At 44.4% G+C, this 15,848-nt stretch overlaps 1 protein-coding gene across 1 annotated transcript in view; it reads right to left on the minus strand.

Moving 5' to 3' along the window:
* Positions 1–15,848, minus strand: part of LOC134543058 (calpain-1 catalytic subunit-like) — a 177,480-nt gene that overhangs the window by 50,578 nt on the left and 111,054 nt on the right. Inside the window, exons 2-4 of the mRNA XM_063387780.1 lie at positions 14,301–14,382; positions 5,763–5,934; positions 2,875–3,071 (exon numbers count right to left, since the gene is read on the minus strand). Coding sequence (XP_063243850.1) covers positions 2,875–3,071; positions 5,763–5,934; positions 14,301–14,382 — 451 coding nt within the window. The remainder of the gene's footprint in view (positions 1–2,874; positions 3,072–5,762; positions 5,935–14,300; positions 14,383–15,848) is intronic.

Genomic DNA, 15,848 nt, shown 5'->3' on the forward strand with positions numbered 1-15,848 from the left:
CTCTCTCTCTCTCTCTCACTCGTACAAGAGAAGACTGATCTGAACTTTCTTTGAAATAATTATTGCTTATGGAGACAAAGAAAACACGGGTTTGTGTCTGCCACGGTCGTTAGAAGTGACAATCCACAGATAGAGGTACACATGTTACGGACAATGCTAGAAGAAGGTGTAACCCTAGGTTTACCCGGGTTAACTTAGCATTATCCAAGGGTGTTTGGTAAAGTCCGAATAATCACTGAAATAAATTTGAATTCGGCGTTTTCCCGTGCACACCTAGGTCTCGATCCTAAAAACTATCAGAAACCACCGAATGAACCATCAGAAAAATATAAGAAAAATCTAAACAAATCTAATCGCGTGCAAACACATATCTATTGTTAAATAAATGACTGTTCTGCTACAAAGTGCTTCTATTTTGTCCAACTATTTTTCAAATTAGAACATAAATTTGTTTATCAATAATCAATCGATATATTAAAATAAACATATGTATATATATATGCAATATTTGATGGTATATTATATATACATAAGGAAGGGATACGACACAAACAAGGTTTTGTTACTCCACCATGGACCGATAGACAGTGGAGGTACTCCTATAACGAAAGGAGTGTCGCCAGCAGACAGCACGAGAGGACTGGCGGAGGGGAAAGTGCAGTGGGGAGGACCCAGAAGGGGGGGGGGGGGTCCTCGAGGTCGCCCGGCGACGCGACGCCTGAACGAGCCTCCATTGTGATCAGCAGTTGGCACGCGCCGGCCGCTTCCTGTCGGCCGCCAGCCTCGGCTGTGGGCGAAACCTGAGAGCCGCGCGCAGCCCACCTGGCGCTCCGTGCGCGCGGGTTGCCGTCGTGACTTAGAAACACACAGCTTAGAAACACACGACTTAGAAACACACGACTTAGAAACACACGACTTAGAAACAAACGCCTTAGAAACACACTCCTTAAAAACACACGCCTTGGAAACACACGACTTGGAAACACACAACTTAGAAACACAAGACTTAGAAACAAACGACTTGTTAAAACACAACTTAGAAAAATACAGCTTAGAAACACGCGCCTTAGAGAAACACACGACTTGGAAACACACGACTTAGAAACACACGACTTAGAAACACACAACTTATAAACACGAAACAGATATAAACTACTTAGAAATAAACGACTTATAAAAACATAACTTAGAAACATACAGCTTAGAAACACGCGACTTAGAAACACAAAAGACAGAATTTTCTAAATTATGCCTGTTATAATTTTTTTTATAAGTTATGTCGTTACTATGTTACGTGGTTCAGCGGTGTGTGTTTTAAGTTACGAAGTTTCTGAGTGGTGTGTTTCTAAGTTATGTGTGGATCCCCACGCTGACTAGCGGTTGGTTAGGTTAGCTAAATTACAAATAATGTAAAATGATAAGGGCCATTGGTTACGTAAGGTTAGCTAGTACATTTCCGAGTCCACGTTCGTGCAAGTTCGGTTTTTTTTAAAATGCGAAAAAATCTCACCTCTGGGTACTGGTACGAGAAATTTCGTGATTGGTTCGGAAGTCCATTGGAACGGAAACGTTTCACCACGGCTATGTCATCTGTGACAGATGGCGCGAATCAAAAATAATTAAAAAAATTCGTCGTCTGAAATAAGGTTCTGAGCCGGTGTTTATTAATTTAAAGTTTTTAATTTACATATCATATACATCTTGAGTACCTATCCTTGCATGTACTGCATTTGTTTGGAGATTAGAAATAACTTAAATATAAGTTTTTTTTGTGATACTTCTAAAAAGTTGTTGCTCTTTGAAAAAAAAAATCCACAAGCGAAGTTGGGGTGGATTGCTATAAGTTTATAAAGTCATACATTTTAAAATTCAATACGTGACATATGAAATGAGTGAGAAGCTAAAACTTTAATATGGCAGGAAATGATAAAACTTAAGGGGCCCGCCTCGTCAGGGGTGTATATTTTTTAGTGAGGCGGGATGATAAGCTCGACGCTCGCTGGTATTTCTAGCCCGGTGTAGCCTCTAAGCGCAAGGCTCTGAATTGGCGTGCAGTTTTCTCGTAGTCACAGGATAACTGTGAAATTTGAGCGGTGACCGTAACATTATATGGCCGAGAAATGTAGATAATGGTGTAATGCAAGACTCTTAAGTGCTTTAAAATATACATACCGGTTGTTTTATGCCTAAAAAGTACTCTGAAAACACTACAATTAGCCATTTCAACACTTCTAAAAATACAGTTTATAAACTTAATCCGAAATAAAAAGTACTTTTCGGCCCTCAGGGAACTCTTAAATGCTTTTTGTAAACAGACCCCATTCGGATGGCTTGATTAGTTTTGAAATCGCGTTGTTTTTCCTGAAGCTCTGTGCACCGTGTGTGTGTCCGGGTAGGCGGAGCCCTTAAGCAGGGGTGCCCACAAGGGGGGGTAACGACGCAGACTGCTTCATTAAAATTTCAGGGGGGGGGGGAGGGGGTTAAAAGACGAGAAAAATGTATATATTATTTACATAATTATAGCTTCTAATGTGAAAATGCGTTTCTGGTGCTTTGATAATTGAAAGGGATCTTGTAAATCAAATCAACAAAAGCAGTTTGGCATCTGTCGGTTCAGGATGGAAATATTACCTGATATGACCAAAATTATTATTAGAAAATCAGTTTTAATAAATGCAAAATGTGATAAAATATAATACTAAAAAAGTATAATATTATAAAATAATTGAGTAAATCACTGAGAAAATGGCATAAAAAAATTCGGAGGGGGGGGGGGTTTATCATTAGGTTGGGAGGGGTGAGTCATTGTGTTTGGGGGGCGGGGGCACCTCTGCCTTAAGAGTGTGCTCCGTGCTCTGTCATCACCGCAGTCACCTGAAGAGGCCGCAGTAGGAGGCGGGGTCGAAGCCTTGGTCGGGGGGCACCACGCGGTCCAGGAGACGAGGGGTCAGCGTGAGCGAAGACACCGCCGCCAGCAGCCAAGGGTCGCCCAGCTCTCCCGCCTCCACGTCGAACCTCGCTCTGTCCGCCCGGCAGTCCTCCGCCGCGAACTGTGGTCTCTGGCACATCTCCTGAAAAACACACACACCCACTACCAGCACATACACTGCCAGTAGTCAAGGATCCCCAAACAAGCCCACTTCCACACTGAAACTCACTCTATTCACCCAGCAAACCCTCTGCAATGATCTATGGTCTTCTGGCACATATCCTGAAGAACACACACACACACTACCAGCATATACACTGCCAGTAGTCAAGGATCCCCCCAACAAGTCCACTTTCACGCTAAACCTCACTCTATTCACCCAGCAAACCCTCTGCAATGATCTATGGTCTCTAGCACATCTCCTGAAGAACACACACCCACACTACCAGCATATACACTGCCAGTAGTCAAGGATCCCCCAAACAAGTCCACTTTCACGCTGAACCTCACATCATTCAGCCAGCAAACCCTCTGCAATGATCTATGGTCTTTTGGCACATATCCTGAAGAACACACACACAGACACTACCAGCATATACACTGCCAGTAGTCAAGGATCCCCCAAACAAGTCCACTTTCACGCTGAACCTCACATCATTCAGCCAGCAAACCCTCTGCAATGATCTATGGTCTTCTGGCACATATCCTGAAGAACACACACACACACACTACCAGCATATACACTGCCAGTAGTCAAGGATCCCCCAAACAAGTCCACTTTCACGCTGAACCTCACATCATTCAGCCAGCAAACCCTCTGCAATGATCTATGGTCTTCTGGCACATATCCTGAAGAACACACACACACACACACTACCAGCATATACACTGCCAGTAGTCAAGGATCCCCCAAACAAGTCCACTTTCACGCTGAACCTCACATCATTCAGCCAGCAAACCCTCTGCAATGATGTATGGTCTTCTGGCACATATCCTGAAGAACACACACACACACTACCAGCATATACACTGCCAGTAGTCAAGGATCCCTCAAACAAGTCCACTTTCACGCTGAACCTCACTCTATTCACTCAGCAAACCCTCTGCAATGATCTATGGTCTCTGGCACATCTCCTGAAGAACACACACACACACACTACCAGCATATACACTGCCAGTAGTCAAGGATCCCCCAAACAAGTCCACTTCCACACTGAACCTCACTCTATTCACCCAGCAAACTCTCTGCAATGATCTATGGTCTCGGGCACATTTCTTGTGACGTACACTCCCCATCACAAAAACTTTGTCACCACACACCAGCCGAAGGACCCCAACACACCCGCCTCCAAAGTCAAACATCTCTCTGTTAGCCCAGCAAGCCTACGGCACGAACTTTGGTCTCGGGCACATCCACCTGAAGAACATACACTCTATCACCACACACTCTGACACCACACACAGCCAGAAGCCAGGGTCCCACCTAGCCTGTCTCCACATAAAAACCTCGACGTGTTCACCCGACAGCCTTAAACCACCTACTGAAGTCTCTGGCGCATCTCCTGTGACACACTTACTCCTTCAAGACACACTCTGTTGCCACACATCCTCCAGCATGACTTCCTCCACATCGTACCTCATTCTGTCCACCCGGCAGTCATCCGCCACGTACTGAATTCACTGGCACATCACCTGAGGCACACACACTCCGTCACCACACACAGCATCACCATGCCTGACAGCTCGTGGTGACTTTGTATCCAATATAAGCTCACCATAGAAATTTGTTAAGGAAAAAAAAAACATTTCTAAAACTCACTAAGTTCATAACTTAAAATATATTATGAATGGTAAATATATGTGCATTCATGGCATTGAAATTCGACTTTGAATAAAGAGTAAAATACATATTTCAACATCCTTCCACCTCCTCCAAATTTTCTATGTGTTTTATACACTAGTTTTGAAAAGTACCATTGGAGATAGTTTGGGCTTAAATCATCAATTTACTTAATCTTATTTTTTTGAAGGAGCTTACGGTATTTTTGACACTGTTCACCAACAATTCTGTTCGAAAATGATACATATTTCATACCAGAACTGGTGTTAGTTAAATTTCTCGCACTAGTCCTTGTTAAAGTCGCCAAATGGAAATGTCCAGGTGCATGTTTAAGGAGAGTGAATGCTAGACTCGCACACTGGTCTAGAGGCGTTGTCACAGGGCCGTCTTGCACAGCCTTTTAAGCAAATACATGCAAGTTATGTTAAGTAGAACAATTTGTTTTCACTGCCTCAAAATATACATTAGCTGGAAATGTAATTTTCTGTAAGATTCCAGATAAAAGTTAAAGGCTACAATCAAAATAGCGGCAATGAAGCTAAATTAATTATTTTAAGGTACACATTTTTTTGGTAATCACAGTATTTTACCTCTGTCCATACTACCACAATACGTTTTTTTCAGGAAGAGCTGTAATAATTGACCAACAACTAATCAGTAGGGGCATGCATATTTCGCGAAAAGATTCCGGGACCTGCTGTAAGCTAAAAACATGTTAGCATCGTATCTGTTTCTTGATTGGGTGAGATTCTTTCAGGTACACGTGTATACTTTTAGCACACCAATTACAGTGATTCAGTTCGGATTCAAACGCGTCCCAAGTGGCTCCTGTCAAATAAGGCAACGTCGTTTCTGGCAGAGACGCCGCCAATCACAAGGAAGGAAACCGTGGGTGCGGATATGCCTTGTTGAAGTCTAATAGGAGTTCAGATTTATTCGTGAAAAATGCCTGCCCCTACTAATCAGTAACTAGAAGCTATCAACACTACGTACCTGCGGCCTCATCCAGACGACAGGCTGCAGTCCTGGCTTCTTGTGGCGGTACAGCGCCCTCGGACCCGCCGGGAACTCGGGGTCCTCGAAAAGCACGCCCCTCTCCCGACACGCCCTCCTCAGCGCCTGGTAGCTGGAGTGGCCCGACCTGGGTCTCTCCGTGGTCCAGTACCTGCAGCGCACCTCTGCCTCACCACCCAGTCCGCTAACAATGCCCCGTGGTCCAGTACCTGCAGCGCACCTCTGGCTCACCACACAGTCCGCTAACATCACCCCGTGGTCCAGTACCTGCAGCGCACCTCTGCCTCACCACCCAGTCCGCTAACATCGCCCCGTGGTCCAGTACCTGCAGCGCACCTCTGCCTCACTACCCAGTCCGCTAACATCGCCCCGTGGTCCAGTACCTGCAGCGCACCTCTGCCTCACTACCCAGTCCGCTAACATCGCCCCGTGGTCCAGTACCTGCAGCGCACCTCTGCCTCACCACCCAGTCCGCTAACATCGCCCCGTGGTCCAGTACCTGCAGCGCACCTCTGCCTCACTACCCAGTCCGCTAACATCGCCCCGTGGTCCAGTACCTGCAGCGCACCTCTGCCTCACCACCCAGTCCGCTAACATCGCCCCGTGGTCCAGTACCTGCAGCGCACCTCTGCCTCACTACCCAGTCCGCTAACATCGCCCCGTGGTCCAGTACCTGCAGCGCACCTCTGCCTCACTACCCAGTCCGCTAACATCGCCCCGTGGTCCAGTACCTGCAGCGCACCTCTGCCTCACCACCCAGTCCGCTAACATCGCCCCGTGGTCCAGTACCTGCAGCGCACCTCTGCCTCACTACCCAGTCCGCTAACATCGCCCCGTGGTCCAGTACCTGCAGCGCACCTCTGCCTCACCACCCAGTCCGCTAACATCGCCCCGTGGTCCAGTACCTGCAGCGCACCTCTGCCTCACTACCCAGTCCGCTAACATCGCCCCGTGGTCCAGTACCTGCAGCGCACCTCTGGCTCACCACACAGTCCGCTAACATCACCCCGTGGTCCAGTACCTGCAGCGCACCTCTGCCTCACCACCCAGTCCGCTAACATCGCCCCGTGGTCCAGTACCTGCAGCGCACCTCTGCCTCACTACCCAGTCCGCTAACATCACCCCGTGGTCCAGTACCTGCAGCGCACCTCTGCCTCACCACCCAGTCCGCTAACATCGCCCCGTGGTCCAGTACCTGCAGCGCACCTCTGCCTCACCACCCAGTCCGCTAACATCGCCCCGTGGTCCAGTACCTGCAGCGCACCTCTGCCTCACTACCCAGTCCGCTGGCAATCGCAAACAGTTTTTTCCCGCTGTGGCTGAAAAATTTAAATGTTCCAGGAATATTAAATTCATGCCCAAATAAAGACTAGTTTTTAGACTCGCATGAAAACTTCATTTGAAATCAGTTTGCGAGATAACTACTTCCGCTCTGGGCACGGAAACCCGCGGCGTACTACTCAAACTCTTGCAACCGCCTGGCCCACCTAGTGACCAGCATCACGTGTGGTTTCAGCGCCTGTCACGGACGCGTGACGCCACCCGCCACACAAGACTGTATGCGTGGTTGCCTACGCACAGGCTCACTGTACTACAAGCCGCGCATAACTACATTATTTATAGGTCTGCGAAAGTTCTTTTATGATCATGGTCTGATTTGGTGGTTTTTATGAGGGACAACTAATTCCCCTCACCAGCGCATTCCGCCACTACGTCATTTCACGGGACAATGAATCCCAGCTCACTATATCCATGTTTAATGTAGGCGTTCCCTTCTTCCTGTGGTCATTTAGCCCGTGCGATATTATCTTCTAATTTATATCTGGTAGGTTATTTGAACTTAAAAAAAAGAAACCCAAAGAGTTACAAACATTTTTTTAATTCTACTAAACCTCATATTGGATGCCTTCAAGAGAAACTTCTGCTAGACAATATGTACATAACATAATGTCCCATTTTTTTAAATTTAATAGTATCAACTGTGAGAGTTGTAGATTGTTGGTTTGATGTCACAATTAAAGAGTAACTCTAACAGTTTTAGAAAAACCGTTTTCTTTCTTGTAGCGCCACCTATGTTGAAAGAATAACTTTTTCCTCAATTAATAGAGGATGAACCTGTAAACATTATTTGGCAACAGGATGGGGTCCCTCCTCATGGTAATCTCTTTGAACGAGAGTTGTTGAACGTCGAAGTCCCTGACCGTTGGAATGGGTGTAATGGTCGAGACGACAGAGCTCTTTTACGCTGGCCTCCACGTTCACCTGACATAACGCCATGCGATTTTTTTCTTCGAGGTTTTATAAAAGATCGTGTCTACGTTCCGCTGCTACCTAATGATTTGCCAGAGTTGAGACACAGAATTGAAGAGGCTATTGCTTCAATTACTCTGGACTTGTTAAACAAAGTGTGGGAAGAATTGGACTTTAGGTTGTATGTGTGCCGTATAACTAAAGGTGCACATATTGAGCATTTGTAAGAAAAACCAGGTTAGTTTACATTCAATTTATTGTATGATTTGTTGTAAATGGTCTAAATTAAACTGTTATAAATACCATTGAAACTGGGACATTCTTTTATATATATATAATATTTTATTAACGCACCAGCGCACACTGTGTGCGTATGGGTCTCATGCTAGCTCGCCACTTGACGAGGAGACGACGTGACACTTCACAGACGCGTGTGTAGGGACCACGGGTCAATTGGTAAACATGCTACTGTCAACCTTATCGATTCCATGCTTTTAAGCCAAACAACAACAGTAACCTAGGGACCGGAAAAATTCGCGGATTCAATGACCTCTAGGATAGCCTCAATTATCCTCTGCACTTCGCAAGTAAACACGCGTGTTCATTGGATACTAAATTGTGAGTCGTCTCCACTGGGTAGCTTGTGATTCGACGCTTCTTTGGTCGATAGTCTCTCATTGGCCCAGAGAGCTCCAGTTAAACCACGAGCCAATAGCAGAACTAGCATAATTATACACATGTTTGAATTTCAGTCTCTCACGAAATGAATCCGCGAATTTTTCCGGTCTCTATAGTAACCATAGCCAATTTCCCCAGTCAAGTGCTAATGCATTATCGTAATTTTGTGTGATTCATTTAGTTTAAGAGCTATTCTTGTTTATTTCGGCCTAAGGACTTAAGACAATTCTTATTTTATACCTGTATGCCAATTATTTTTTTAGGCATATGATTTTTCCATGTATTCGCTGAGAGGAGATTAGAGAAAGTTAAAGTTAAATGTTACATCTAGTTGTAAATATATATTAAATACTAGCTGCCCGACCCGGCTTCGCACGGTTGTATTTATGGGGGGGGGGAAATGAGACCAAATCTCCTATTTACAGTTATAATAAATGAAATAAAATGAAAATTAATTAATTTTGACAAAAACTTAATACAATGCTTTGTAATGTACCGAAGAAAAAACGAATAGCACCGATGGTTTCCCGACTCTCAAGCACGCAACGTTGTCATGGAAACGAAGTACCCACTGTTTCCCGGGCTTAAACACCAATGAACATTGATAATCAGTTTATTATTAATTATAAATTATTAAGACTATTAATCGAAATAAAAACTACCCTATCTCTCAAGTTGGAAACAATTACACATAAATGCCAATTTTCATCGAAATCGGTTGACTTGGTAAAGAGTTCACTGGACCTTTTTAGAAATCAGATGTAGTTATTAAATGTCTTCTTAATTTGAATAATTTATATCACTTTCAAATCCCGACCGACTTTGTTCTACCAGTGTATAGTTATTTACCTGTATATATCTAAAAATTGGTGGTCTGTATTTAATGGGTGATGAGGACTACACTAACAATGAAATAGTCGTTGCCATGGAGACGAATGAAGCATCAACAATGCTACAGCCGATGCCGTGGTGATTTTCTGCCAACTCATACATACATCACATTAGAAAACTCTAAAATTATCAGATTAAGACCATTAATCGAAATAAAAACTATCCTATCTCTCAAGTTGGAAAAAATTACACATAAATGCCAATTTTCATCGAAATCGGTTAAGTGGTTTAGGAGTCCATTGAGGACAAACATTGTGACACGAGATTTATATATATTAAGATTTATAATATTAAATTTTACAACTAGTTATAAATAAAACTTCGTTTGATGTCTTTTTCTCAAATAAATATTTCTTACAAAGATGGCATTTGAAAGATTGATTGCAAACGTTATGATCAGCAGGGTTGCATTAAAAATTAGAGCCATTAGTAGAGTAACAAAGTAGACTTGAAGTACGTTTATACCTATTCCACGTTTGATGATTGGACTAGAGCGCCGTTGAATACCCTGAGCCAGTTATGAACAAGGAGAAGAAGTGGTTGCACAATCACACGTAGCCCGTCAAAAGACATGACCTGCTCATCGACCAATGAGTAGAGACCGGAAAAATTCGCGGATTAATGACCTCTAGGATAGCCTCCATTAGCTTCTGCAGTTCTCAAGTAAACACGCGTGTTCATTGGGTACTAAATTGTGAGTCGTCTCCACTGGGTAGCTTGTGGTTCGACGCTTCTTTGGTCGATAGTCTCTAATTGGCCCAGAGAGCTCAAGTTGAACTGCGAGCCAATAGCAGAACCAGCAGAATTATACACATGTTTGAATTTCAGCCTATCATGAAATGAATCCGCGAATTTTTCCGGTCTCTACCGATGAGCACAGAGACAGTGAGTGACTTCCAGGACGGACTCGGCGATTATCCGCACGTCCGGGCAGACGTCGCCTGTTCATTGGCTGCTGACCTGCGAGGCGTCTCTACTGGGCAACTTGTGGTTTTAACACTTCTTCGACTGATTGTTTTTAAACTGGCCCACAATTCTCAGATTTGAAAGTGAAAAAAAAAAAAAAAAAAAACATCAGAAGCAGCACAAAGAAAGGTATACGTAGAGACCGGAAAAATTCGCGGATTCATTTCGTGATAGGCTGAAATTCAAACATGTGTATAATTCTGCTGGTTCTGCTATTGGCTCGCGGTTTAACTGGAGCTCTCTGGGCCAATGAGAGACCATCGACCAAAGAAGCGTCGAATCACAAGCTACCCAGTGGAGACGACTCACAATTTAGTAACCAATGAACACGCGTGTTTACTTAAGAAGTGCAGAGGATAATGGAGGCTATCCTAGAGGTCGTTGAATCCGCGAATTTATCCGGTCCCTAGCGTATACTACGTGAATCCGCGAAATTTTTATTTTTCTTCCCCGGTCTCTGCCCGTGAGCACTATCAAGAAGATTTGATCATGTGTGCAGGCAGGTTTCGAGTCCGCTCTGGATGGTCTCTGGGTGGGCCCGATGATTGTAGGGGCCCATTCCGCCCAGGTGGGGCGTCCTCCGAGGAGCCTGGTCTCACTCACCCCGGCGCTCCACTCGCATTCCTGGGAAACCGGGTGGGCAACAGATCGTGAATTCCCCCCTCCCCGCGCTACACCGGGGCCTTCGACGGTGTGGGTTGGGGGGAGGTAAGGATGAAAGAAGAGCCGCCGGGAGGAGGGGAGCAGGGGAGTAGTCGTGACCGCGACGGGCATCGTGAGCTGGTTGGCCAACAGCCAGCCGGGCGCCCGACGACGGGCCCAGCTGTTCCGCCGAGCCCCGGCAGGCGAAGTAGGACCGACCGTGTTCCGTTACCTCGCGCTGGAGGCGCGCATCGGGCTCCGTTCGTCTTGTCGAGAAAAGGATGACCGCGCGCACTCTCGTCGGGATGTCGGAATGTCTCCGATGGCCAGGGACCGGAAAAAAATTCGCGGATTCAATGACCTCTAGGATAGCCTCCATCATCCTCTGCACTTCTCAAGTAAACACGCGTGTTCATTGGTTACTAAATTGTGAGTCGTCTCCACTGGGTAGGCTTGTGATTACGACGCTTCTTTTGGTCGATAGTCTCTCATTGGCCCAGAGAGCTCCGGTTAAACCGCGAGCCAATGGCAGAACCAGCAGAATTGTACACATGTTTGAATTTCAGCCTATCTCGAAATGAATCGGCGAATTTTTCCGGTCTCTACCGCGATGGCAGGTTCGCGCCTACAAACATCCATTCAGCGGTGTTCATCAACCACTCGGGAGGGACGGAAAGAACTACTCGCTTTCACGTGTCAAAAGACTTACACACTAGATACCGGGAATATTAATATATACGCGGATTCATTTCGTGATAAGCTAGCAATTAAAATAATTCTACCTTTGTGCTACTTCTTCTGTTGTTGGTTCATAAATTTTTTATATCCTGAGAACTCTGGGCCAATTAGAATCACAAGTTACCCAGTTGAGACGTCTCACGAGTCAGCAGCCAATGAAAACAGGCGACGTTTGCCGAGACGTGCAGAGTATCGTGGAGTCCATCCTGGAGGTCACTGAACCCGCAAATTTTTTCAGTCCTTACTAATCAGGTTGTAACTTGGCAAAACCTACCACAGGATCGTTTCTAATGAATGTGGTTTACCCAAGAATAATTGTAACCAGTATTCTCAATACGTAGGGAAACCTGTATTTCGCGATTTAATTTCATGTCAAAGTATTTCACAAAACACTGTAGCTTTTTCTAAGAGTCATGGCAAATTGTGAGGGTGCAGCAGTACGGTGACCACATTCTCATTGGCCCCGTCAAGAGCGGGACGACACCTCTCACCGACCTCAGCCAATAACCACAGGAGAAAAGCTACAGTATTTTGTGAAATACCTTGACACGAAATGTATTCGCGAAATACAGGTGTCCTATCAATAGGCCTACGTAATATGCATTGAAGTGAGAACTTAATATTTATTTATTGACTTAATGGCGAAGTTAAGGCCTTCTCTTACACTTAACCACAGTACTAACTACACAATAATCATACTTTATAAACCTATAACACTAAACTAATCTAAAATAATATCTTAAGAACTAGAATCTATACATTCGGCTCAACTAGAAAACATAAACAAACAAAAGTTAATAACTTTAAAAATTAAAAGAACTTAAATCAGGAACACACAGAGATATACGGTTACAAACATTACGCGTACACATAAGCGGATGTGTTTGTGGAATCATTGGCGACATCGAACCGTTTACTTCGCAACCTCAGATTTAAACTTGAAGAGTGTTAGATCCACCTGCAGCCCCTTTAAGACTTTTTGACGTGATAACGTCTTATAAATCGATGAACGCCGTCTGCACGCACGATAAAGCATGACTCATTGTCACGTTCCGCCTGAGCAGAGCGTGCAAGAACCGGCCAACCACTGTGCGAGAAAATCTTCTATAATATCAGACAGGTTGAGGCGGGCTTTTTAAAAGCAGCATTTTAAAAAATTTGATTTATTTGTACAATTACGTCATTTTAAATTAACAATTTATTGACATTGATTTGATTTCAGTTTATTTCTATAACTGATTGTTCTAGATTATATTTAAACAAATTATTTAAATTATATTTGCAAAAACTGTAAATAATATTTGAAAATCAAAAAGTATACAATTTTTCATCAATGTTTTCTTATGACGTTATCACTTAAAATTATCGTCCGTAAACCGACTTTACAGACAACCCCCCCCCCCTTTTTTTTTAACCACGACAATATCTCATCCAACCTCTTAATTAACTCGCAATCCTCAACATCACTTCAATCTCGCCGAAAAGTTACGGCATCAGCGCATTAATGACTCGTGACTCAGATTTATTAGTTTTTCCGGGAGTAGGTACGGTGGCATTCTTACCGCTGCATTCGTGCCACCGCTTGAGTTACGGAACTCTTGCCTGTGCGCGCTGTGTGCACGGATTCAGTGACGGACCTCGGCGTGTGTTTAATCTTTTGCAAGAACGTGTCGTTTGCGAAAACGTCTCGGTGCATGTGCGTGTGAGAAATTTGTGATACTTGGTTATGACGTGTATAGAGAGCCGTTAGCCAATATGAACACAGTTAGAAATCATATTAAATATACGTACTTGTAAACAAAGAAGGCTCCTAAGATAAACGAAGAGTTTTTTCATAGTTCCAGATAACTGCATCTCCGTATGAACTACGCCGGACTTTACGGATAACCTCCTACTGTAATCAATTATGCTAATCAAACTAATTCAGAAATCGTTCGCGGACATGCGCATAACAACTGTGATGACAATCGCGAAATTTTTTTGTGTCAAGACAGCTTTACAATTAAATGTAGATTTTTCGTAATCTTATGGCTGAAAGAAATATATTTTTTTACACGGCATAGTTGTGTTAGCGCGAATAGAGAACAGTTCTGCATTGTAGCTTGTGTTTCCTCATTGGCTGAGTTAGGTGCAGGACGAACGTCCTTTCGCCGATCAGAGCCAATGACAAAATTTATTTCGCGAATATGGACAGAGTGTATATCGAAGACTATCTGACGGTCAAACTTCCCTGTGGTAGATCACCATCTGTAGTCATGTGTTACGTGGTTACATGCATGCATGACTGGGTGTGCACCACGTGCAGGTTCAAGTCCTCGTCGACGGCATAATGGTAGCAGAGCGTGGTCGTACCTGGAGAGAGTGGACTGCTTGTCGTCAGGACGGGTAGGACTCGTCAGTCCGTTGGCCCAGTGTCTTCCTGGCGGCCCGCCATCTGAAACAACCAACCACGCTCTTGCTGGGTTTGCTAGGAATTGAGGCTCTAACAACCAGGGTTGGTCCTTGTTCGTAGACCATTTATAAAGGGACCAGAAAAATTCGCGTGTTGAATGTGATCTCTGGGTTAAACTCTGAAGTTCTCTGTATACCTGGGGAAATACCACCTGCTTATTGGCTGCTAACTTGTGAGATATCTCGGCTAGGTTGCCAGTGAATCGTTGCTTCTTTTGGTAAATATTTCTAATTGGCCCAGTGACATTCAGATGTACTGTGAGCCAATAGCGGAAGCAGCACAACAGTATATATATATATATATATTTATATATATGTATGAATTTTAGCCTAACACGAAATAAAAAAGCGAATTTTTCTGGTCTCTAAACACACTCATATGTTTGTTGTCATTTGTGCACATGTGAAATGTTAATCAAACTGAGAAGAGTAGTTATTTGGTCTTAAAGTAGGCTACAGTATTAACAAAAAAATCCTTTATAATGAAACTTAATAATTGTCAACTTTTTAACCATCCTAAATAAATTAGCATTGTTCAAAGGCAACTCACATGATCAAATAATACAAATATAGTATTAAAATTAGAAGATCTACAACCTCAGTGAATTTTATCACAGAACCAAATTTATTTCATTGAAATGATTGGGCGTAACACTTTAAGCTTGCACAATTTATTGTGGTGTGTAACTATCACCACATTTCAGATAGTAAGTTTTACACTTATTTTGTCTTGATGAAAGTTTGTTGCTCGAATTAAGACTTAGTTTTTTGTATATTTTGGTTGAGTGCATCCCCACCGCGGATGGACGTCACCGAGCAGCCCTATTCACCAGTGTTATGTCACCGAGCAGCCCTGTGCTCCACTGTTACGTCACCGAGAAGCCCTGTGCACCAGTGATACGTCACAGAGCAGCCCTGTTCTCCAGTGTTATGTCACCGAGCAGCCCTGTTCACCAGTGTTACGTCACCGAGCAGCCCTGTGCACCAGTGTTACGTCACCGAGCAGCCCTGTTCACCTGTGTTACGTCACCGAGCAGCCCTGTTCATCAGTGTTACGTCACCGAGAAGCCCTGTTCACCAGTGTTACGTCACAGAACAGACCTGTTCTCCAGTGTTACGTCACCGAGCAGCCCTGTTCACCAGTGTTACGTCACCGAGCAGCCCTGTTCTCCAGTGTTACGTCACCGAGCAGCCCTGTTCACCAGTGTTACGTCACCGAGCAGCCCTGTGCACCAGTGTTACGTCACAGAGCAGCCCTGTTCACCAGTGTTACGTCACCGAGCAGCCCTGTTCACCAGTGTTACGTCACAGAGAAGCCCTGTTCTCCAGTGTTACGTCACCGAGCAGCCCTGTTCACCAGTGTTACGTCACCGAGCAGCCCTGTTCACCAGTGTTACGTCACAGAGAAGCCCTGTTCTCCAGTGTTACGTCACCGAGCAGCCCTGTTCT

The sequence above is a fragment of the Bacillus rossius genome (assembly GCF_032445375.1).
Source record: "Bacillus rossius redtenbacheri isolate Brsri chromosome 9 unlocalized genomic scaffold, Brsri_v3 Brsri_v3_scf9_2, whole genome shotgun sequence".
Classification (NCBI taxonomy): Eukaryota; Metazoa; Arthropoda; class Insecta; order Phasmatodea; family Bacillidae; genus Bacillus; species Bacillus rossius.